At 39.4% G+C, this 23950-nt stretch overlaps 2 protein-coding genes across 2 annotated transcripts in view; one reads left to right on the top strand and one right to left on the bottom strand.

Moving 5' to 3' along the window:
• CENPP (centromere protein P) overlaps positions 1–23950 on the top strand; it is a 118761-nt gene that overhangs the window by 6292 nt on the left and 88519 nt on the right. Inside the window, exon 5 of the mRNA XM_027886456.1 lies at positions 1510–1606. Within this exon, the coding sequence (XP_027742257.1) occupies positions 1510–1606 (97 nt within the window). The remainder of the gene's footprint in view (positions 1–1509; positions 1607–23950) is intronic.
• Positions 3913–15629, bottom strand: OGN (osteoglycin). The gene is made up of 7 exons (XM_027886455.1): positions 15461–15629; positions 14591–14834; positions 10958–11042; positions 8603–8761; positions 7853–8055; positions 7182–7277; positions 3913–6632 (listed from the first exon to the last, which is right to left on the bottom strand). The coding sequence occupies exons 2-7, from the start codon at positions 14756–14758 to the stop codon at positions 6462–6464; spliced, it is 882 nt and encodes a 293-aa protein (XP_027742256.1). The 5' UTR covers positions 14759–14834; positions 15461–15629; the 3' UTR covers positions 3913–6461.

Here is a 23950-nt window from a genome sequence, read left to right as displayed (position 1 = left end):
CCAGACTTTTTTAAAAAGCACTTGAAGGCTGTAGTTTTGTACCCCAGTTTTGTGTGGCAGGTGTGTGGGTTTGGAGAGCTCAGTGCAGGTTGTGTGTGGAGTTGTGTCCCCAGGCAGGTAGAGAGGGGCAGTCATTGCAGGGTCTCCGTTGTTGCTGTAGGATGTGAAGAGTTGGAGATGTGCAATTACGAGTTGTGGTTGAAAACAGCTTCCCAGAACAGAGCTGATGAGCTCCTGTAAGCCAGTGTGGCTGTTCTTCCAGGCACTCAGTTTTCCTGGTATTGCCAGATGTTGGGTTTTTTTTTTTTCATTTTGGCCTGGTTTTGTTGGCAACTCTGACTGCTGTGGTAACTTCCTTTACTGATGCTGTTCTTTCCAAGCTGAGATAAAACTTGTTTGGCTTTTCTTTTGCATTTTCATTATCTGAATGACCCCAATGTCTCGTTTTTCAGTATGTTTGTGTAACATGTTAAAGGTTGCTGTCCCTGTATATTAGAGCTGGATCTTAGGCACAGTTTTCCCTGGAATGGCTGAAGTGACTTGGCAATGCACTGTTGCAACCATCCTGTGAATGCCTCGAGCTTCTGCTCTCAGCTATTCTGAAATAAAGAACAGCTAATCTCAAGCAGAAAAGATGTTAAAAGGCAAATTCACATTTGGAATTTAAATACTGTGCCACTTCTTGAACTATTCCCAGACGGCAGACAGGGATTTCCCTCAGTCAGGTTTTGTAAACTTTGTCAAGTCCTGTATTAGAAATCGAAATAAATCTTTGTATTTTCCAAGCAGTGCTTGCCCAGGTGTGTTTTGACAGTGGTTAATAGTCTGCTGCATTTGACTGTGGCTTGTTATCAGCACAGACATGCAGCTGTTCACCCTTATGGTTAAATATGTTGCTGCAGGTATTCTGGCATGTAGTTTTTGTGGAATTTTGTGTCCTTTACATCCTTGCCTCACTTCTCCAGTAAGAACTGCACACACTTTGAGTGTTATTCCTCCTTCCCCTGACAACACCGCATGGATGGTTGACTGTCTGACAGTTCCTGTCACTTTTATATTCATTGTCTCTTTTCCTTTCTCCATCTTGATCCTTACATTAACAGAAATCTGAAAAAATATTATTGAAAAATAAGTATTTTGTATTTAACTCTCCTTTTTCCCTTTTCCTACAACGTAAGAAGGATAGAGATGTGTCGGAGTGTATCCAGAGGAGCACCATGAAAATACTCTGAGGGCTGGAGCCAGGCTGGGAGAGCTGGGGGTGTTCACCTGGAGAAGAGAAGGCTCCAGGGAGATCTTGGGGACCCTTTTAGTGCCTAAAGGGGCTCCATGAGAGCTGGAGAGGGACTTGGGACAAGGGCCTGGAGTGACAGGACAAGGGGGAACGGCTTCCCACTGACAGAGAGCAGGGTTAGAGCGGAGACTGGCAAAGACAAGGTGCAGATTTTAGGCTGTAGAATTGATACATCTGATTAAGATTGGGTTAAACAACATGCTTTTGTTTTGCAGCGTTGAAGAACACGGAAATCTCGTGACATTTTTCAGAAGCCTTTCAACCTACGCCGAGTGGTACGAGCACCGCAGACGCACCTTCCTGCACTTCAAGGTAGGGTCTGTCAAGCCTTTATTTATTATTGTTTATCAGTACTATATTTGTTTCTTTGTGGTTCATTAAGACAAAGCATTGGAGGTGAAACTTGCACTCTTTAGCAGAATATGGGCATCTGAAATTTGTACCTTGTGGAGAAGAGAATATCAGCTAAAAAAATTGTGTCGTGTTCAAGGGACGATGCCTTTGCTTGGTTTTTTTAATCCCAATTGTTACCCTGCTATTGCCATGTTCCTCGTGGGTGGGGGAAAAATTGGAATGCCTGTGCCTTTCTCTGAGGGAGTAAGACAGTTTTTCATTGGTATTAAATTTTATTTTGATGGGGGGGGGGAAAAAAGCAAAAGAAGAAATGAAAAGAAAATAACACTTGTAGTCTTTGGCATGTAAACGTCGGTTTTGAAGGACTGGATCTGTTCCTCTTGAAGATGTGGCAGCCTGTGTTTGGATGACAGTGCTTCGAGTTCTGAAGTGTTTTACTTGCATGGGAAATCAACTGTTGCTCCCTCCTAACTGGAACGTAGTACTTGGACTTAGTTTTAAATTGCCGGCATTCGGCTTGTTTGGTTTGGCTTTGTACTGGTTTTAAGATAAACAATTAATCCTTGGAGTAAAAATACTTCGGTCTTACAGACACAAAACATCTTACACGGGGCTTAATGTTAGAGGAGGATGTTTATGTGCTTAATTATTTGTGGTTTTTTAGTTCAGTTTTATTTACCTCAGGCATTTACTCTCATTGAACCCAGCTCCGTTTTTACTTTTTAGCTGGAGTAGGAAGTGGGAACTGCATTGTTTCCTATTTTTTGAATCTTTTAGGCCTTTGAGTTCTGTGCCAAATTAATCAATTTCTAGTATCAAATCAACCAGAACAGAGGGGAAAAAGTACTATTGTCTGATAATGTTAAAAAATAATCCTGTCCTCAGCTGAGCAATAAACTGATATTGTCTAATCCTGCTGGCTGTTGAATAAAGGCTTTTCTTTAATCCCTCCATAGAAAAGGTAGAGCACCAGGGGCTTTATGGCTTTGTGATTGTTATTTTTCAAGCTTTACTTGATGCTTTTTGATCCTTAGATGAGCCTCCTGACAGCAGTCACTGTGGTTTCTGGGACAGTGATTCAGTAAACTCCTGGAAATATTTCTCATTTTAAAATAAAATAAAATTTAAAAAAAAAAAAATTAGAAAAAAAAAGAAAAGAAAAAAAAAGGAAAATGGAAAGGAGGAAGGTTTGGAGATAATTTTTACTCACAGAAAATTGTTGTGTATATAAGCGTTTTGAAAAGTATTTATTCAGATGTTGAGTGTAAGTAATGAAGGGATCTATTAACTGCTAAAAGATGTGTGAACATAAATTTCACTCAAGACATTTTACAGGTTTGTCTATATTAGAGAAATTCTTTCTAAAGGTATTTTTATTTCCATGGACAGAGATGCTGTTGAGAAAGGCAATTTGGGGGAATATTTACCAAGAATGACTGACTATGTGTTTATGAAGAGGGGTTTTAGGTCTTCTTATTTCTGCTAGCATTAATAATCATTTTATTTAGAAACAGGAGACATTCTCAGGTAAGAGAATTAATAAAGGCTTCGAAGATCAACTCTGACAATTCAAATAAGCAGATTGTGTAATTGTAACTTAATATTCTATAACAATTTGTGTGGAAGCAACTAGAGGTATGTTTTTACCATATGCATAAAAACAACTGAAAAGTCTTATCCTGGTAATGTTCACACTCACACAAGATTAAAAATTAGTCTGTTATCTTTGTATTGGGGTTTTTTTTTGGGGGGGGGGGGGGCTGTTTGTTTGTTGTTTTTTCTCCCCAGCCTGCTCTCTCTACTCCAAATGTACAGGTAGGTAAATGTGCACTGCATTGGAGACACTATTTGGGGTGGAGTCTTGGCTTTACAGCTTTTCTAAGATTTAAAAGAAAATTCCCCGGGCTTCCAAGTAGAAATAGACAGTTTCTGATACTTTACTTTTGGTTTTAAACCACCAAATTTTTCCTTTCCTGTTAGTTTTTGTACTTGAAAAGACATCAATAATGTAGAAGTGATTGAATACTTCAAATAGTACTGACTGTTTGAGATGAATGGCAATTCAAAGTAGCGCTTTAAATAGATTTTAGAGGGGTAAATGAAGGATTTGTATGGCAGGTCTCACTGTGTTGTCATAATAAATATTATTTCTGCAAATAGAGTTGCAGCTGCAAATAATTTTCTGATCTTCATCTGCTGTGAGGCTGGACAATGAGACAGGTTGGCAATGCTGGGAGAGCAGATTGTTGAAGCTGATACGGATAAACAAGAAAAAAAAAAATTCAAGTTTTATTGGAAATACAGGACAGAAACGAGTGATAGGAAAAAAACAGAATGGTTTACATTCAGCTTGATACATTCAGCTTGATATTAGTACTGGGCACACAAACAGGAGGTGGAAATCCTCCCTGCTGAAGCCCTTCTCACTTCTTGTTTTGATTATTTACCTTGCTATGGATGGGGAAAGGAAATTAAAACACATCAGATGACTCACTGCCTGTGTGAGGCATTCAGAAGGTACCAGTTGTGTGCTTTTTGGTTTGCTCACAAAGTATCAAGATCCTTATTTAGCATTACTGGTGATAATTAGCACATTTCAAAAATATATACAACATTTTGATGTCGAATGTGGCATTGTTTGGTCTCAGAATGTTTGCTTGTGTGTGTCTATATTACAGAGCTCTGCATGTGTTTGTGTGTACACATATAATTGTTTTCACAGAAGACTTTTGGTGATATTTATTGATCCTATTAATACTGGAAAGAGCTTTTCTTTTTTTTTTTTCCCCTTAGTAATAATGATTTGTGATGAGCAAAAGATCAGAGGCCACTACTTACGTAACTCAGAGGAAACACCCAGCTGTGTTTTCTCCATCTTAGGCTTTTGTCGTGAGAGGAATGAGAGAATTGGTGGCTTTTGTTTTTCCCCTGTATAATTTTGGCTCGAAATTGGAATGTGTTTTTACATGCTTTGGAGTTTATTTTTAAGCTTTTGCTAAAAACCTGGAAACATCAAAATTTTATGACTTACTTGGAAAAATTAAAACCAAGGTATTACTGTCTGACTTGAGTTTTGGTCTGGGCTGTGTTAAGGCAACGGAATTTCTTGTTCTACCAAGTAACTTAAAATGGAAAATCCTGGGGATTGCTGTGTCCTTTCTTGGGTAGTGGGTTCAGGGCAAAGAATATTTTTTTGTGCTGCATTTCATGATTGCATCCTCCTACCAGAAAGAGGAGCCCACAGTTGATGCTTGACAAAGTTGCTTAAGAACCGATTGAAAGTCTCTTAGGCCTCAGCACTGAGTGACAGAACATCAGAGTGTTCAGAATGAAGTGGGCATCGATTCCCCAGAGCACAAGCACTAACAGATCAAGGCTTAGCTAAATAAGATAAATAAAACTAATACAAAATATCTTGTACAATCAGTATTCTAGATGTGCTGATACATCATCATGCATTTGATGCTTAACTATTTCTACAAATTAGGAATCTATACTAGCTTCAAACTTGGAGTTGATGTGGCAGTAGGAACTAGCACACCTTTGGCATTCACACCTGTGGTAGATATTGGAGGGGAGAAACAATGTCAGAAGTTTATAGTTGTGTAATTAAAAATATTGTGTTCCTATATCAGTTATGTCTAGTTTTAGATAAACTGACTGTCAAGGCCTGCATACTCAATTTGTGTTTTTAATACACTGCATGGTTTAAAGTAGTTGACTGAAATGTTGCTTGAAGTTAACTCTTTTTTTAGATTAATGATAGAATCGGCTTCTCTTTTAAATTTGAAAGTCTGATTTAATTTTTCCCTAATGAGCAGAAGTTGGACAAGGGTAATTCTGTTTCTTCTCACTGACACCTAGCTGAAATCATTCTTACTTATAGGTAAAAAACTTGAATTCAGCTTGCTGTTAATGACATTGTCACAGTTCCTGTAAGGAAAGCTGTGGATCAAGGCTCAGTCTCCATCATTCATTGATAGGTGAGATATTTGAGTCATGCAATGCTGGACTTTGACCATTGTGTTAAAATGGGAAACTGGTGTTGCAAAAACAGCTCTTGTGAGTACAGCTCAGCAAAAACTTACCTATTTCACTTGTGTAAAAATAAACCCTCTGTATTTATACATACACATTCTTAGATGATTTTCAAGGCAAAACAGCAGAAGGAGATTTAACACAACCTTGAAAAGTTCCAGTTGCTGTATTGCTTGGTGAACTAAAACTTAATAGGAATCATTCTCATTTTCCACAAGCCAAGTTTTTAAGGAAGCTTTAATGAATTTAAGCTTTGAGGAGTTCTGTTTCTAAACATAACTTTCTTTGGAATGCATCTTCATCCAATACACTTCTGAAGGTCAGCTGAAGAGATTTCATTTTAGATTAAAAGAGCGGCATTGGAATTAAAAGAAGGGTTTTTCCTGTGTAGCTTGCTCCAAGTGTTCTGCCTTTATCAGAAAGTAAAATGTGGTGACTGTTCTGAGTGCTGGCAAAGAATGTGAACAAGCAGTTACTGTGTGATTTTTACCTGCACAAAAAGAGTACGTGATGAAATAAAGGTTGAGATGTGTGTGCATACATGTATTTTTACGCTTTCATTAACAGAAAAGATTCTGAAAGCAGTGACACCGTAACTATTGAATAAAGTGACATGTTTAGAAATAGTTATTTCAGAGCAGACCCACACTTCAATGCCGTGGCAGGTTCTGGGTATGCAGGGAAAACAGCATTACTGAGGGACAGTAAATGGAGAAAGAAACGATCCCTTGTTACCACGTGTGAGTTCTGGCCTGGGCAGTGACAGAAGCAGGGGTTAGTAGTACGTGCCCACGGGCAGCATCCTCAGGCAGTTGAAGGCATTGACGTGCTTGGCCAGGACGATGGGATTGCCTTCCATCCTGATCTCGTCCATCCGCGTGCGGATGTACCGCGTGTTGTTGGACTTGCAGAACGTGTCGTCCGTGATGCTGGTGATGTTGTTGTACTGCCAAACAAAACACACGCAGTTATATACACACACACACCCATATGGGGGGAAGATTTTTTCACCCCTTTAATTTTATTCCTCTTGCCCCCTCCCATTTTATTGTCATGCTGGATTTGTCTGTAGAATATGCTGACTTGGAAGGGACCCATCAGGATCATCAAATCCAACTCCAGACCCTGTGCAGGGCATCCCAAGAATCCCATCATATACTTTAGATACATAGGAATTAAGTCTTTTCAGACTGATCAAATGACTTGAGGTTGTTATTGATGTATGGAATGTACTGTTGATATAAAATTATTGCTTAGTATTACCATTTTCTATCCTCGATGTACACAAACAAATACTAAACCCTTGCATGGTAATTAGTTAACAAACAACTTCAAACTTCTGCATGGCTGTGGCCATACAGGTTAAACTGTTTTATTTGGAGGAGCATTAGACAATTGTAGTGGAAACTGCTTCAGAAGAGAGCGAGTTTGATTGGAAGTGTGTAAGCAATGAGGCTTTTTGTGATAGAATGTGAGGGAAATGCTTTTTGAGTACCTGAAGGTGAAGAATCCGCAGGCTCTCCGGTAAGTTCAGCGGAACAGATTCCAGTGCGTTGTGCCCCAGGTAGAGGTAGGCCAAATTTGTGAGCTTCTGTTAAAGAGAAAGAGAAATTTCTAACACTGGCATTGCTTATTGCAGTTAAATAACTTGTGGCTGTTAGAAGGCATCAGTATTTTTTTTCTGATCACAGAGAAAGGCTCGAAGCTGATATAACCCAGAACATTCTTTTGCTGTCAATGTTGAATTCTGTTATATCCAGAAACTCATAGAGCAGGCCTTCTATGTCTTGGAAATTTCAGTGTCAGCATGTTGGTTATAAAACTTTTGACCACCACAAAGCTCCGTCTTTGTTGATTAGTATTTCTGTGGGCTGTATTTGAGCCATCAATTCTTGAACTGAGTTTTTCTTTGCATGTAAGGGAGAAAGGAGGTAGGTAAGATATTTCTTAGGAAATTATGGTTTATGTGAAGGGCATGAGAGAGTGAGAGCACAAAGGACAGATTTTCCAGAGCGCTTTAAATGCCAAGTAACAGCTGGAAAACTTCACTGCAGTTTGTTTCTTAGATTACAATAAACACAGAAGAAAGGATTTGGTGGCAGGCTAAATGGTCTGACTACTTATTTTAATTTACTTTGGTCACTTAAATTATTGTTTTTTCCTTACCTTGAAAGCATTTGCTTTGATTCCTCTGCTCTTGATTCTGTTTTGGTTTGCGTTAAACGTTGTGAGTTTGGGAGGTAGAACAGGAAGTTTTACAAGTCGATTTTCAGCAAGAGAAAGTTCTTCCAACAGCAGAAGCTTTGAGAAGGCTCCATCTTCTATTTCTTCTATCCTGTTTCCACTAAAATCAATTCTTCTCAGGGTAGCTTTACTCAAAAGAAAGGAAAATCTAAATATTGACTCTGTAATTACATGGCATGTGAAATGTGTGTGGCTGCACATGTTAAAGGTTACACTGCTGGCTGCAGCATCTGAATTGTGATCTACAAATGCAAATACTATTAAAAAGTGGATAAAATCCACATTTGGATTTTCTCATGGTCTTCAATTGAAAAAAAAAATAGGAGAATACTCTGGATCTTTTTTGTTGTCTTAGAGACAACATGACTTCAGATACTCATAGAATTTGTCATGCTGTAGAGTAAGAGAGCTGGGGGAGATGTCCCTGGAGCATTTGAAGGAAAAGTAATGGCAGCTCATTTAACACTGGCTGGGATGCAGAGTCGAATTTTATTTTTAGCAATCTGCTCTTTCCCTGATTGTTTGGGAGTATTAAGATCTTTACACGGTCCGAAAGGCGTTTCCATTTTACCTTCACAGTTCCTTATCTAACCCAGGCATTGAATCAAGTGAGCAGCACCCCTTCAGATACACTACCAGGTGAACAGAAATCAAAATTGGAGCATCTCTTACTAATGTCAGCAAAATCTGAGGCTGCAATCCTCTTGATCTTGTTGAACCTTGCATACAGATAAGCTGTTTCCTTGGGCAGGGGGGGCACGGCCTCGATGTCGATCTCCTCGCAGTACACGGACCCGCTCAGGCACACACACAGCAGGCACGTGGGCAGGTCTGAAACCGAACAGTTCAACAACTTACATTTGAATGGTCCAAGTAGACTTTTCTCTGGCATCTTTTAAGATTTCCCTTCATTAGATTTAAGGAAAAAAAAAAAAAAAGAAAATAATTCATATCAGGTTCTGAAGAGATGTAACATTCTGACCAGGTTTGGGGTTTTTATTCTTTCAATTGTGCATGATTTCTCTGTGCATACTCTCTGTTCTTATCTGAGCAGGTGTTGAAAGACTATTAATTGACCTCAATTCAGTTTAAGTATTTAATTGGCTTAGAGTATTGTGAAGAGATTGATCTCTGTGATGACTGGGGACAGGACCTGGAGCTGTGTCAGGGGAAGTTTAGGTTGGATCTTAGAAAAAAGGTCTGTCCCCCAGAGGGGGTCAGGCACTGAACAGGCTCCCCAGGGCAGTGGGCACAGCCCCAAGGTTTCCACAACTCCAGGAGCACTTGGACAATGCTCTCAGGCACAGGGTGTGACTCTTGGGGATGGTCCTGTGCAGGGTTTGGGGTTGGACTTGATGATCCTTGGGGGTCCCGTCCAACTCAGCACGTTCTGGGATTGTCTAAATATGCCACCTGCAAGTCTGTGACCATGTTAAATGCTACATTTGGAACTATTCTTTGGACAGCAGAAATCCACAAGGAGAAACACCTGGCACTGCCCACATCTGGCACTGGAATTGTTATCCCAGAACCACAGAATGGTTTGGGTTGGAAGGCAACTTAGACCATCTCATTAGATCATCTCGTTCCAACCCCCTGCCATGGACAAGGGCACCTTCCACCAGACCAGGTCACCCAGAGCCCTGGAGACAACCTCCATCAGTTTTATGCTGAGGTGTTTTTAGAGCTGTTGTTTCAAATAGAAGGGGGAAAACTATTTTTTTAAATGCAGTTTAAGATCACTGTGGCTTGCCCTGTTCCTCATGAACATTAGTAAAGTACTAGAATTTCTGTTTCGCTTTAATTTTTACACCAGCAATATTCAAACAGGTATAATGAGTGTGGCTTTGAGTCTGGTTCTGTCACCACTGCTGGGTGTGCTGTACTGGGGTTTCTGGTTGGCTTCTACCCTGCTCTGTCTGCAGTACAGAGAGCAGGGCCACACCACCAGGGAGTTTGTTATCACTACAGAGCAAAAGAGGAGCTTCCACAACCAGGGAAGGGTTACAGAAGCAGCTGGTCAATACTGGGAACCCACCCCAGCAGGGGTAACAGTAATTCTCTTTTTCTTGTGCCAGTACTGCACAGAGGGGAATAGATTTTCAGGTCTAGCTCTGTGAATACTGTAATTTTTTAGGCTTCAGGGTTCTGCCCTATTTGTCACTTTTGATTTAGTGTCTTGTTTGTCATATGTTAGAGCGTAGGAAATGGAAAATGATTGTCAAACAATATTGTCACTATTAAAAAGGCAGCAGTTTTTATGCTTGCCTGTGAGTAGAAGCTCTGGTGCTCTTGGAGGCTTGTTCAGCTTTTGATGGGAGCTTGTTGACAGATGCTGTTTGGCAATAATTAACCTCGATTAACACTTCGGTGTAGATTGACACTCAACTGGTTTTGCTGAGTCATCAGTTATTTTTGGAAGTTTAGATCACAGACACACAGAATTTGTGTGTCTTTCTCTCACTGCTCCGTTTGGCAGAGAAACTTCATTCCTGTCGTGTTTAGAAAGCTTTGTGGCTTGTTAGGAGAGATCTGGACAGTGTACCTCAGAGCCTGGAGGAAAAGAGGTGGTGAAGAAGGTTCCTGATAGATTTTTCACTGTTGCCCTCCCTGATCACCAGATGTAAACTGAGAATTGCCAATGCTTCAGAGAAATCCAGTGAAGTAATTCAAGCACATCATATTAAGTCACCATCATGACTTGGGTAAACTGTGGAACTTACCGGGGGGTGTATTTTGTTTTTCTTGGTTGTCTTGCCTAACTTATTTAACTTGGGAACATCTCAATGGCAAATATGACTGCAGAGATTCTTACAAGCTGTGCTTTGTGTATTGAGAGTTTACCTGAGGATCCTTTAAATTTTTCCATCTGAAGCTGTAAGAGTTTCTACAGGAGATATGAAAGATACTCATAAATTGAAAGACTAATCCTATAGCTTTTGCCATCCTTTGCATATTATATTTTCATATTAAAATATGTTCCTTTGGAGAGCTCGAACGTAACACTGGTCATATCAGGTGACTTACTTGTGTCCTTTGTGGGGGGCACATCCAGCTGGCTGTCATCCCCTTGCAGGCTTAGGGAAGTGTCAAGAGAGACGTTTGTTCCATCCTTTGGGTGAGAGCAAAGGTTATTTTAAAAAACCAGCAGCAAACAAAAAGCCCCAGAGCATTGCAAGGATCTGCAATAACATGTCTTTTAAAAGTGAGCTTCCTATGGCGTACCTCCTCTAATATTTAGTTTTTAAAGATCTCTTTATGCTGGATGACTGATGGGATCTGTTATCCCTTTTTGCACATGAACTGGTCACTTTGAAAGGCAAGAAGGGAAGGTGCTGCTGCTCATGCTCTTTAGAACAGTAGAGACAAAATAAAAATAGAGAGAAAATACAAATTACAGGGTGGAAAGAAATATGTAAGAAATGGGTGTCTACAAACACCTGGAGTTCTAAAGATAGATTTTGCACGTCGTGCAAAATTGGATGGGATTCTTGTGAGTAGAAGTTGTGTTGTTTTTACTTGGCCCAAATAATCTCAGTAAAATGACTTTTCCCTAAAGCTATTCAGAATTCCCTGTGGAGATGGTCATTGCATCTTTTCAGCTGAAGGACAATTGAGTTTATAAATATGTTCCTTTCAGATACTGGCTGAAATTTAGCAATTTGTTTGCATAAACTGCACTTAAATCTGTTTCAAGGTGTGAGCTGCAAACAGAAAGGGCCTCTTGCGGTGCAGGAAATGGTGGTCAGGTTCCTTTTTCACTGAGCACTGTAGGAATTTGAGAATTACCTGTTATTACTGTAATTGTAGGATCCATACAGCGGGTGATTTTCATGGATTAAAGCTGAGGGTTTCAGGTTGACCGTGGCAGTTGTTCTTGGCTCACATAATTTGTTGGTGGTTTTTGTTGATGGGGAATATTTGTAGGACAGCATGTTTTTTGGGGGTAGTGGATATTGGAAACACATGGAGGGAAGAACATTATCGGATGTGGAAGATGTTTTGTTTTAAATGTGCTGAAGGACCAGGCCCTGGCAGGAGCTGAGTGCGTGGACTGGCAATGGAACAGCTGCACTGATATAGCTGCAGTTTTTTTGCTCATAAGGGACACTTTTAATGTGCTTGTATGAAAAACCTTTGCTGACACAGCATATCTGTGCCAGGTGTAGGTTTCTAGCACAGTATCCTACTTGAGATGTGATCTGGGGGAAGAGTAGAGACAGGAATTCTTTGCAGAATTCAATGTACAGCTGATCTCTGCCAGTGGGAAATGTCACATAAAAATGAAAACTAAGATTTTTTTGCAGAATGCTGTTAAATCCACAAAATGAAAAAAATATTTGCTGGTCAGCTTTAAAAATTCCTAAGCATGGAGTATCAGTGCACGAAATTGTTTGGATTATAACCACAAGTTCATTGCTTGCATATGTTGGGAATGCGCTGAAGAATTATTGCCTTATTTGCATAGTGAAATTCCACCTGCCTCTTGCACTTTACTGCACAGACTTAATTACCCGTAGGAAACCACTTAGCACTTTACATCTAAATACTTTAAGCATCTTCAAATTTCTGCAATAACACACAAAGGTCTGTAAAGCTGATAGTTTGTATTCAGTGAAATTAATTAGTCCAGATGTGAGACAGTGTCTAATTGGATGGCTCTGTTCTCCTGTGGAAAGTAGGATTTCATGTTTTCAAATTGCTAAAATTTTATTCAAGACTGGGATGGTTGTGGCTTCAAATAATCATTGTAATAAATTTTGCTTGGCTGACCTTTTCCTTACCAGTAAACTAAAGTTCATTTGGTTTTGTTGCTCACTCATACCAATGGGTTTCTTCTGATGTTTTTACTAGAAATCTTCTTTCTAACTGTGTGTTCAAGCATACAGTAAGGAGTTAAATTTGTCCTGCACAACAGATTTCTGACTGGGCACGCTTGAGGACGTTTTTGGCACGTGTTGCCGTTCCAGTTAACACTTGAAATATTTGGGAGCTCGAATTTGTGCAGTCAACAAATAGAGGATTTATTTGTGCACTCCGTGATTTAAACTGGGAACGCTGGAACTTGTATAGATGTAGTTGTTGCACATAAGGAACTAATTTATTATTTTGCAATGGAAACATGTCATTGGAGAACTGACCTGATGGAAATGATGACCGACTGCGTTCTTAGAATTATCCTGACAGAACTGTTGGCCTTCAGAAGACCTGTAGCCCAAAGCACTGCCAGGAGGGACCTTGGTTAGTCTGGGGCACATCTGTTGGCACCATTCCCACACAGGTATATTCCTTGTTGTTCTTTTACTGAAAGCACAGCAATCACCTTCGGATGATTTCTTGACGAGTGTCTTTGATGCTGTGCCTCACTGGTTAAAGTTTGCATCTTTAGCATTTTTTAAAAACCTTGTTTAAATGATTCTTAACTAATAGGTGACTATCCACTCACAACTGTCTCCTTTTCATGGGTTTAGGATAATGTTATTTCATCACTGTGGCAGATGTCAGATTTAAAAGTACCTTAGACATTTTTAATATAAATATGGAGCTGTTGTTTTTAGTCTAACAGTGGGATGCTGTAATTTCAGTAGAATTGGGAAAATATGAACAAGGTATACAAAACTGATTTTTCTCTATTTGTGCTGCATGTTTTTACTTATTATCTTTTGCTGTTGTCTTATTTTTCTTGTTTATCAGACTAAGTTCTTGTAACAAGTACAGCTAATATTAATGAAAACCTCCTTGAATTTCTAATAGTTGGTTGTTACTGCGTGGTTTGGACATGCTTTATTTTCAGTGGCAATTAGTTTTGGGACAATCACTGCTGGTTTTTCTCCTGGATCAGTGTTGTACCCCCTTCTCCTGGTGTGTATTGGTTGGGTCTGATCAGAGGTGGGAGGTTTTGAGCTGTCCCTGTGGCCCTTCATTTCACTGCCCCCTGGTTTAGTTTCTTCTGCTGCAGTGTTTAGTGGAACAGGTTTGATGAGGAGCACACAGCCAAAAAAATGTTCCAAACAGGCCGTTTGGGGGAGCTGCTGAGTGCCCTGAGGTACGGCAGATACTCTCTTCATTAACACCTTCCAGGTGTTAATTGTGTAGGTGACTCCTGCAGGACTGGACGTTCCAGAGAAGTTCAGGGCTGCTCAACTGTTGAGTTGTAAAAAAACCCAAACCACCCACCCCTGAAAAAGCCCAGGCAAGAAACTTGATAGTTTGGGAAGTCCAAGAGAGAAACTGGTTTATACTGGCAGGTTATGGTCAATAAAAAGGACTGTTCCAAGTATTACTTGGAAAATAAAAGAAGTCATAAATACAATCACCTTCCTTGTTTTTAAGCAGACTTACTGTGCTAATACGTTGCTCAAACTGTTGAGCTAATAACTAGAATATCCTATTCTTGAAACTCTTCCAATTGTAGGCACAGAACCACAGCAGAGTTAAAATGATGCTTTAGTCTTGTTTGTGAAACCCTGCCTTCTGTGGCTTTCTCAGACTGCAGCAAGCATAATATTTTTGTGGTTTTGAGTGGCTTTCCCTGTGTCTGAGCCCATTGTATGTTCTGCTGTTATTCCCAGACTGTTCCACAAAACTCACATGCACGTACATCATTCATGTAACGCTCAGCAGCTACAAAACATTCAAATGAAAACATAAATAAAATACCTTTATTATATCCTTGGACTGCATTTCGTAATCTTGCTGGATCAGGCTTGCCATGGAAACATCTGTATCATACTCCTCAAACTGGAAGGGTTGTTGCTGCCGAGGTGGTGCTGGGCTTGCCAAAGGTACCAACACAAACACAAAGAAAGCAGCCTGCAAAATCTCCATCCTTCCCTGGAACGATGGCTGGGGCTTGCACTGAGCTGCTGGAGATCCTGGGCTATGGAGAACACTTTCTTTGGGACTGGAAATGAAAATGCAATCCGTCAAAACAATATTTAAAGCCTAGAGGACTAGTTGGCAGGGGTTTGTAACACATAAGGAACATGGAACAACTTTTAACTCTTGATATCCTTTAATTAGACTCTATAAAGGCTGTTCTTAACGTGAGAAGAAACTGGGAAATCACAAACAGCATTTTCCAGCTAGTAAGGAAAATATTATCTTAACTGCATTTGCTTGTTTCCCAGTGTTATTTTTGTTAAAAGCAAGAGGGTTTTGTAAATTTAGGAAACACTTGGCAAGTGTGTGGCTGGACTAATTAAAACCTGAGAGGCTTGAATGCATTTATCTGGGTTGTCAAAATAAGGATATTTAAACCTAAATGCTCTATAACAATAATCTCTCACTGTCTTTTACTTTACCTTTGAAAGTAAATGAGAGCAGATGAATTAATACCCCCTGAATACTTTACAGGTTGTGCACTTTTCAGGCAGGGGGAGAGGAGGCAGATAAACATAATCCTTCAAACATTACAAATATGCATGTGATACTTCTGTATCTTTATACAACATTTCCCCCTGTTTGCTGTAATGGAGTGTTTCATTACAGTTTTGTGTTAATATACTTTAAAGAAAAAAGTCCACCTACCTTTTTAGTAGATTCCAAGCTCTTCAGTGACTGTCATAAAACCAGATCTCCTTATCTGTAGGTTATTCTTACCAATGCACTTTAGGTTCACGTTATGAATTACATCCCAATGGCTGAAATGGATACTCTCTCAGAGTTTGACAGTCTGAAAAGTACTTTCCATGGGGTAAAAATGCTCTGCCAGCATTCCCTCCCCAGGGGGAGAGGTAATATCCTGGAGCAGGGGGTTGTACTTTGCATAACATTTGGGAGTGCTGAGCCCGTCTGGCTCATCCTACTTTTCGTGTTACTTGTTAAAAGTTAAGAATTTCTGCTCGGTAGTGATTTCTCCTTTATAATTCCAAAGGCTTTTTTTTTTTTTTTTTCTGTAAATCAGATATTAATTGTGCAATCTAGAGGGCTCTAAGAAGGCATGTGTTATCCATTTGGTTGAAATGCTTTAGCTCAGAGACAAAGCAGCTGCTTTCTGAGGCAGAGGTAGAGCCAAAACATACGTCTGCTGTGTTAGTCACGTTTTCTGAATAATAAAATTACCAGTTGTATATGTTTAGAGAAGTTTCACCTACCTATGACATGGAAACTTGTCAGTGTCAAGAGTTCTGGAAACAAAAAATACTCTTTAGGGCTACACGTGTGTTGATTTTTAATGTGTAAATGCTTCATTAATTGGCTTGTTAGAGAGTTTATTGAAAAAATGGTCTCACAATAAATACTTTAAGTAAAGCTCTGTTTCAGTTCTGTAGATAACTCAGTGAATGCTGTCCAGGTGTAGAATTTCCATCTGAACGATGAGCAGCAGTTTTCTGGATTTGTAATGCAGTTCTTCCTCCCCCATCCTTTTCCCCATTATGTATTTTTGGCAGTCAGCACAAATGGGAGCCAGATGACCAACTTGAAAGTTTACAAAGTAGCTTTTTCGGGTCTTTAAAAAGTATGTAGCAATAAAATCTAGTGGGAATATATCCAGATTCATATTTCTCTTTCAATGTCATTTTTTTTTTCCTTTTTTCTAGAGTAATATTTGGGCTAAACCACGTACCTTTTGGTTAAGTTTTATTGTGCTGCCTTGTCAAGAACCCAGTTGTCTGTAGTAAATCTGCAAATGGGAGAGTGACCACAGCCAGTTGCTCTCTCTAAACCCTGTGAGTTTATAATATTACCATTTTCTGAGCTCATTAGGATTTTATAAGAATGTTCTTAGTTTATCTCACGTGCAGATTTAACAGTGTGATAGTTTAGACTCAGAGCTTGCTCTAGGATAATGATATAACAGATGTGAACAGGCTCAGGAATAATGGAAACTGGGCCCTGAACCACCCTGGATGCTGTACCTCTGGAACACCAAAGGTTTGGAATGTGAGGTGGCAGTGGCAGTACCATCTGACGGGCCCTCCTGGCTTTGGATGTGTTTCGGAAGCAATGACACAGCTCTGCTTTGTTCTTACCCCTTTCCAGCTGCCACCCCTCTGCCAAACATCCAGGTTGAGATTTCCTCTGGCTCTGGTGCATCCAAGTGTTTCCAATGCTTGAATGTAATCAAAGGATAATTATTCTAGGAGGGAAAAAAGTACTGAGTGTTGAAGCTGAAAGCAAGATATAAAATCTTAAATATATTTGTTATATTTTCACCATAGTTTATTTTGTAAGTACTGAAATCCTTGAATTCACAGATAGGCACATGGAATAGTTTGGGAATATCTTTTTTTTCCCCCTTATGTATGACAACTTTAAAAAATGCGGAGAAATTACTAGATAAATGAGGCCTTGAAAAATTAGAAATTCTTCATACAAGAAAGCTCTTGCTTACTTTGATCTGCAAGATGAGAAGACTTTAGGAATAACTTCTGCAGAAAATGTGAAAAGTCTGATCTGGGTGACAAGATTTGAGCTGTGTGCTTATCCCAAAAACATTGTCATGTGTGTATTCACTGCTCTTGTACAAGCACTTGTAAAAAACCTCATGAATACTTAACTTACAAAGAGTGATATGTTCAGTAATTCATTTGGCACGATGTCATCGAGGTCTGGCTTATAGTATACATTTACTGCCAGTGCCAAATAAAATAGGAGTGCCATATTTTGTCTGCATTGTCATCCCTTGTGCTAGGAAGAAGAAAATATATCAGCAAATAATGTCAGATAAAAATAGGTTTTATCTGAACCTTGTGCCAGGTGCTCAGCTCAAGGACATGGATGGGACAAGTGGCTGCAAACAAGGAAGGGGCTCCTCCAGTGCCAGAGCTGCTTTATTCCTGCTCTCAGGGACTTGAAATAACCCCAGGATCCAAGTCATGTGAAATGAAACTGTGGTTCTTGTGCACTGGCAGCAGGGGAGCTCACAGGAAACACCCTGGCAAGCAGAGAGTGCTTTCTAGGCACTGCTAGTGCTTGGAAATTGGATGTATAAGTATCTGTTGCTTGGACTCTGGTTACAGGGATCTGTGCAGTTTGGAAGGTGGTTTCTGTCCTCGAAACCTAAACAAGCTGTTTTTAACTCACCGAGCTCCAGTTTCTGAACAGGACCTTGATCGTGTTCATGGTGGGCTTTCTGATTGCCCCAAGATCCTCACTGGCACCGACTGATTTCCCCACAAAATACTTTTGCCTGAAGTGTTTGGCATTTAAAATGTGAATGGTCATCTAAAATGGTCATTTTACTGATTTTGTTGACATGGAATCCTGGCTTAAATTTGAGCAGGAGTCATTTCCCTACAGTTTTGTAATGATATAAAATGCAGCTGAAGGTATAAATGAAGCACAACACTTCTTTGCTTCTAGTAGAGGGAGCCCAAGGCAGTTTGACAAGGGACTCTTGCTCTCTGGATTCTGCTGCCAGACAAACTTAACTTGAGAGGGAAAGGGATGCACACAGAGTAGGTGTAAAATTTGTAAAATTTATTACCCAAGTTGCCTTCTGTCAGGTTAAACAATGAAAAATACTTCTCTCTTTAAAGATAGAAGAAGAGAAGTTGGCTGGCTGTGGATGGCAGAGGTAGGAAAAGCGTGGGAGTAGAGCAAGACAGAAATGAAGGTAACAATCCAAACTATCCCTTGCTGCCTAAGGCTTCTTCAGCATCTGGTGTTTAGTGCAGTTTATATGTCAAGAGCAGATAAAAGGAAAAAAATCAGGCTGAAAACATCCTGGAGGAACTGAGGAAAGATTTTGTTTTGCAGATTTTGTGAATTATTTGCACTGGCTGCTGTCCAGCTCAGTCTATTTATCTTGTACTCCAAGTGGCCTCATATCAGCCCTGCTCAGAGCTTTAGTGGGATTAGTTCAGCTCCATTCTCACCTTCCAACTAATGCTCCAAGATATTCTTTATGAAATAAACCAAAGCTGAGATTTTACAAGTTTGTAGGTGCTCAGGTCTCTTCTATATTTAGGCAAAGAAAGTGTATTTTTGCAGCTGCTTAAAGACCTTGGCTTTCCTCCTGTACCGTGGTCTCCAAAGGACAGTATTGGCCAGTTCTGCAGTTTGAGTTTGATTGGTTTTAAGTGTTCTTGGAAAGAAAGCAGTATGGATTATTGCTCAGCTGACCTGTGCTGATGGTGAACATTGGGAATCACTTATACAGAATGTTCAGAAGTCAGTGTCTTTTCCTGGCCAGAAGTTTGTCTGTGACAGAATGAGATGGGGAGAAATTGGGAAAGCTTTTAAAGGCTCCTGGGCATCTGTAGACCTGGGCAGAGTGCTGGATTTTCTTGTGTGTGTGATAGTTTTGCTCCACGTGGAAGGTAACCTGTTCAATATTCCTGAGCGTGTCTTGTGTGTGAAGTGTGATGAAACACTTCACAGTGTTGACCAGCTGTTCTGGATTGAAATCCTTATAATAGAAAAGGTTTTATAGATGAAAAGTGAGTTATTGAACCAGCTTGATAACATGGGCAAAGTAATTTACAAGCAGTGAGGCACAGATTTACTGTTAGAACGAAGGCATGAAGTGATGTTAAAACTGAACTCAATGTTTGTCTTTTTATTTTCTTCTTTTTTTTTAACCTAAATATATAACTTCTTAGGATTGTTCTCTCCATAATTTTAATTTTCTAAAATACAGGCCTTTTCTGCTTGAAAGATTAATTGAAAGTGTGGGATTAATTCTGCCTTCTAAAACTGCTTTTCTCTCTTTGGTACTGCTCTGTGATGTGAGACTTCTGTGACTCCTGCATCCCCCTCTGCTTTTTGTTGAGGTCCTGATACAGGGGGTAAAAATTTCAAGGCAGTTTAAGGCTTGTGCTAGGGTTGCATTTATTCTGGGAACTAAAAGTATCCCCCAGGGAGGAGGAAGCAAATTCCTGGTCTATTCTGAAGCCCTGCACAGAAACTGGGCTGCAGGCAATGCTATAGAACAGTTGGGTGGCATTAAAGAAAAGTATATTCCAGCTCAGAGACAGGATGAAATGTGTAATAAATGATCATCATCTCCTAGAGACAAAGCTTAGAACATTCTTCAAGGTTCAGAATGACCAAAAAAGTGCTGGAGATGAAATAGTTATGCACAAACACCTCCAGTATTTGTATGAAAAGTTGCAGCCATTTCCAAGGCTCGGTGGATTAGATTAAGTTTAGGTCACTGTCAGGGCCACCAGCTGCAAAACAGAGACAGATGAAAAATGACCCAGTGATTGTATGAACATCCTTCCATATGATTCTGATTTATAATCAGAATTTTTGGAAGCTGAAGACGTTACCTCTAATTCTTGTATTTATGAAAAAGGAAGACTCCTTTTATCAGTTGCTGTGTTATAAATGAATAAAGTGCATTTTAAAAATCAGGCACAATATTAAACAGAAATCCAAACTGTTCTTAACCAGCTTGAGTGATAGCTGGAGTAACAGCACTGTCTGCTCACCCAGCCCCCTCTGTGGAACTCACGTTCCCCTGGACTTTGCTGTGTATCACCAGTTATATCCTGACACAGAGCCAACCTCCTGCAGCTTATTTCAATTTCTTAGAATTCCTTCCTTAACTGGCATTGCTTCCTTATAACATCATCATGATTTGTGGAGAGCTGTTACTCTGTCCACAGGGACACTCGAGTCAGGGCTCTGAGGGTGATACAGATAGTTTACATCAGTGTTCCTGTCATCTGCTCCTCATGTCCTTCTCTGTGTCCGTGGCTCATCTTCATATTAACCTGCTTTTCCTTGTCTTGTGCTTTTATAAGAAAGGGGAAGGTTAATTTATTCTTTTTCTTCCCCGTGTAGAAGATGAATTTATGCAATTAATTATATGATTAATATTTTTCTTTTAAATTAATTGGGTTGTCAGAAACGTAAATTTTGGATGAAATACTTTAAAACATCAGATGATAAATGTTTGTATTTGTGGAGTTCCATAACTTGCAATACACACAGTTTGGCTTGGAGCTGAAAAGTTCATACTCCTGCAGCAGTACTGGAAAAGGATTGTGAAATCTCTTTAGTGTATACTTTTTTTTGGTAAAAAAAATATAGCACGTTCTCCTTTCCTGCTTTTCAGGTAGGAAATGCCAATGTTTATTACTTCCAATGATCAAATTGAGAAACAAAGAAGGAAATGGATGCATATTGTAAAAGTGGAATGTGAATAAATTAAACTAAGAAAACGTGAACTGTAAACCATCTGTTTTCTATAAAGGAGTCTTTGCTAATCCACAAAACTTTTATTATCAGAATACTGAAGTGAGTATCTCAAAAAGTAACCCTTATAAAGACAAAATACCATCCAAAAAAGTGGGAAAAGGCAAAATATATTTCTACTCTTTTAAGGCTAAAGGAAAAAATGGAGGCAGTTGGATTAAATAACTAAATGCAGTTATTTATCTTCCTTTATTTTTATTTTTTACAATAAACTCTTGTGGCTGGTGCTTCTGCTGAATTGCTGATGGAGACACTGAGTTGTGAACCAGATCAGGCTTTGCTCTGTGTTTTCTGATTCTGCTGTTAATAAGCTCATTAATAAGCTGTCTAATGCTTGTTAGATCTTGCTGTTTACTGATGAAATAAGATTTTAATACATGTTTAGTTCTTAGTTTACAAATCTCTTTTCTTCTTAAAACCACTAAATAATATTCTGAAAGTAAATACCAGAGCAAACATGAAACAAGTATGTTTTGTTACCACAATCTGGTGGCTGTGCAGGGGGATAATTGGTTTATCCAGAGCTCCACACTTGCATGGCTGCTTGGAGTACCTGGATCAGGGTGGATGTCTGTCTGCTACTGCAGAGTGGAGCATTGCAGGCACTGTGTTCCCAAATTTAAGGAGCTGGAATATGCCTTGGAATAGAACCATAGTTGGTAGTGCTTAAAAAACAAACAAACAAACAAAACCAAAAAACCCATAGAGTTTAAAATTGTACTATATGGAGGCACTAAGCATTTCCCAGTGGGGAGGAGCAATCCCAGCAGGTTACCAAGCTCAGGGTAATGAGAGCACAGACCTGGCTGTGGAATCAGCAATAAGGTCAGTGCACAATGTCCTGTCTCCAGCAAGGGCCATAAGCAGATGTTTTGGGAAGGCTGGGAACAGAACAAGAACGTACGATCCTTGTCTCATCCTGTCTTCAAATGTTCTTCCATTCTTCAGCTATTTTCAGATCAGCTCTTTTGTACCTACTGTGCTTTGTTTAACAACCTGTAATGGATCTTTTCCAAGAAATACAATTCCTTACTCAGTCTTCTCTTGAAACACTGTAAAATTGCTGCTGCGTCCTCGGGAGCTCGGTTTAAGGGCTGACTTTTCACTGCCTGTTTGTCCACTTTGTACCTGGGACATATCACTTGATAGCTCCTAATTTTGTGGGGATCTTCTGCATCTCCTCTTAGGCATTTCTTTGCTGAGCTGGTGAGTGCCTTTTATGCTGTTTAGACAGAAGCCATTCCTTACCTTTGGTGGCCTCATTACCTTTCTCACATTCTTTTCTAATCGTGCCATATGTAATTACACCAACTAGTGAGGGTTAGGAAATCAATTATTTGGTTAATGTCTGGGTGAATCACAGATTTATAGTGGTGTCTTGATGTCTCATTTTCTGTTACTCTTTATTTAATCTACATTTCAGTTTGTTGCTGGGTACTAAGCCAGTGTTTGCATTGAACCACCTACTGAACTACTGCTCCCGAGTGGTGGCAATGAGGTCACACTTCCATCTTTTCCTTGGATGTCACTTCTCATTTGCAAAGATGAGTTTCATTGGCTGTTTTAGCATTCCAAGGTCTTGTTGCAGTCCTTCTTCATCAATTCTTAGCGCTCATAATCTCCCTTCTCAGCCTGTTTGTCCATCTCTTGTAAGTATTTTCAATTGAATGAATTCCAGCAGGAATTTATCCAGGCCCTTTGCAAAGCTCCCTCCCCAGTAAGAACTGCCTGTTTATTCTTCCTTAAAAACCTCTCAGAAATTTTTATGGGCAGTTTGGACCAGAATCTCCCTCTTCCACATCCTTCAAGATTCCCTCAGAGAACTCCAAGAGATTTGCAAGGGCAGAGCATCGTGGCTTTCCCAGAAGCCATGCCCAGTCTTACCAGAGCAAACTGCATTCAGCTCAGTATCCAGGAATTCTTCACTTTATTGGGAATTCCCATTTCTCCCAAGCTGGCAAGTCTTTAGTTTCCTGATCACCCCAAAATCTTTCTGGAAGAACAGTGTCCCATTTGCCACAGAGGAGAGATGGTAACATTAATTGCAAGAAAAGTGAGTTATAATGGTTCTTTTTGTGATACAATTTTCATGTTCCATTTGAAGGAGTTAAATATAATAAGACTCAAATGGGTTAAATGTCTAAATAAGCTCTAAAGCTTTCAATAACTGTCAGTTGGACTTAAACTGTAAGAAATGTATATCACTAGTTGCTGCAAAGTCCATATCTTTAGTTCTACTTTAAAACTAAAGCTAAGCTTTGAGAGATGATTTTAAAAAGCACAAAGTTTGTGATAGAAGATAATAATATTCATGCTATAGATGGATAGTGTTCTTTTTTTTTTAAAGCTGAGCAAACCTTTCAAAAAAAGCCTCAAATTTTAGATTTGCATTTTATGAACCATTCATTTAAAACCTGAAAGGGCTGAAAGCTTCCCTAAGGTTCATAGGCTACATGTTTATATTGATAAAGCTATAAAGTTATAAATATATCTAAATTTTTATCTGAATGTTTTAATGAGTATGCATATGTTCCTTGTTCATGAGCCAGAGGTACTGGAGGTTGATAAATGTTAATAAATATGTTTTAAGAGGGAGGAAGACAAGGTTATATTCATGGGCTTACAATGAATATTTATGTTAAAAATGTGGCAGTAGGTATTTTCATTTTCTTTAAAATTGTTTCACCAGAAACCAAAATATATGAAGATGGGCTTCAAAAAATAGCTGAAATTCTTAGAGAAAAATCCAAACCTGTCTGTAACTTTTTAGAAACACTGGTACAAGTCTACCCACATAATTCTTTGTAGCTTTTTGAGTTTTCATGTACTTTAAGCACAGTGTAAAATTGGTAGTATGATGTATGGACC

Source organism: Empidonax traillii, unplaced genomic scaffold (genome assembly GCF_003031625.1).
Source record: "Empidonax traillii isolate 1590-97213 ecotype Southwest subspecies unplaced genomic scaffold, ASM303162v1 scaffold187:size1931383, whole genome shotgun sequence".
Lineage (NCBI taxonomy): Eukaryota > Metazoa > Chordata > Aves > Passeriformes > Tyrannidae > Empidonax > Empidonax traillii.
This window is presented reverse-complemented; position numbering and strand designations above follow the sequence as displayed.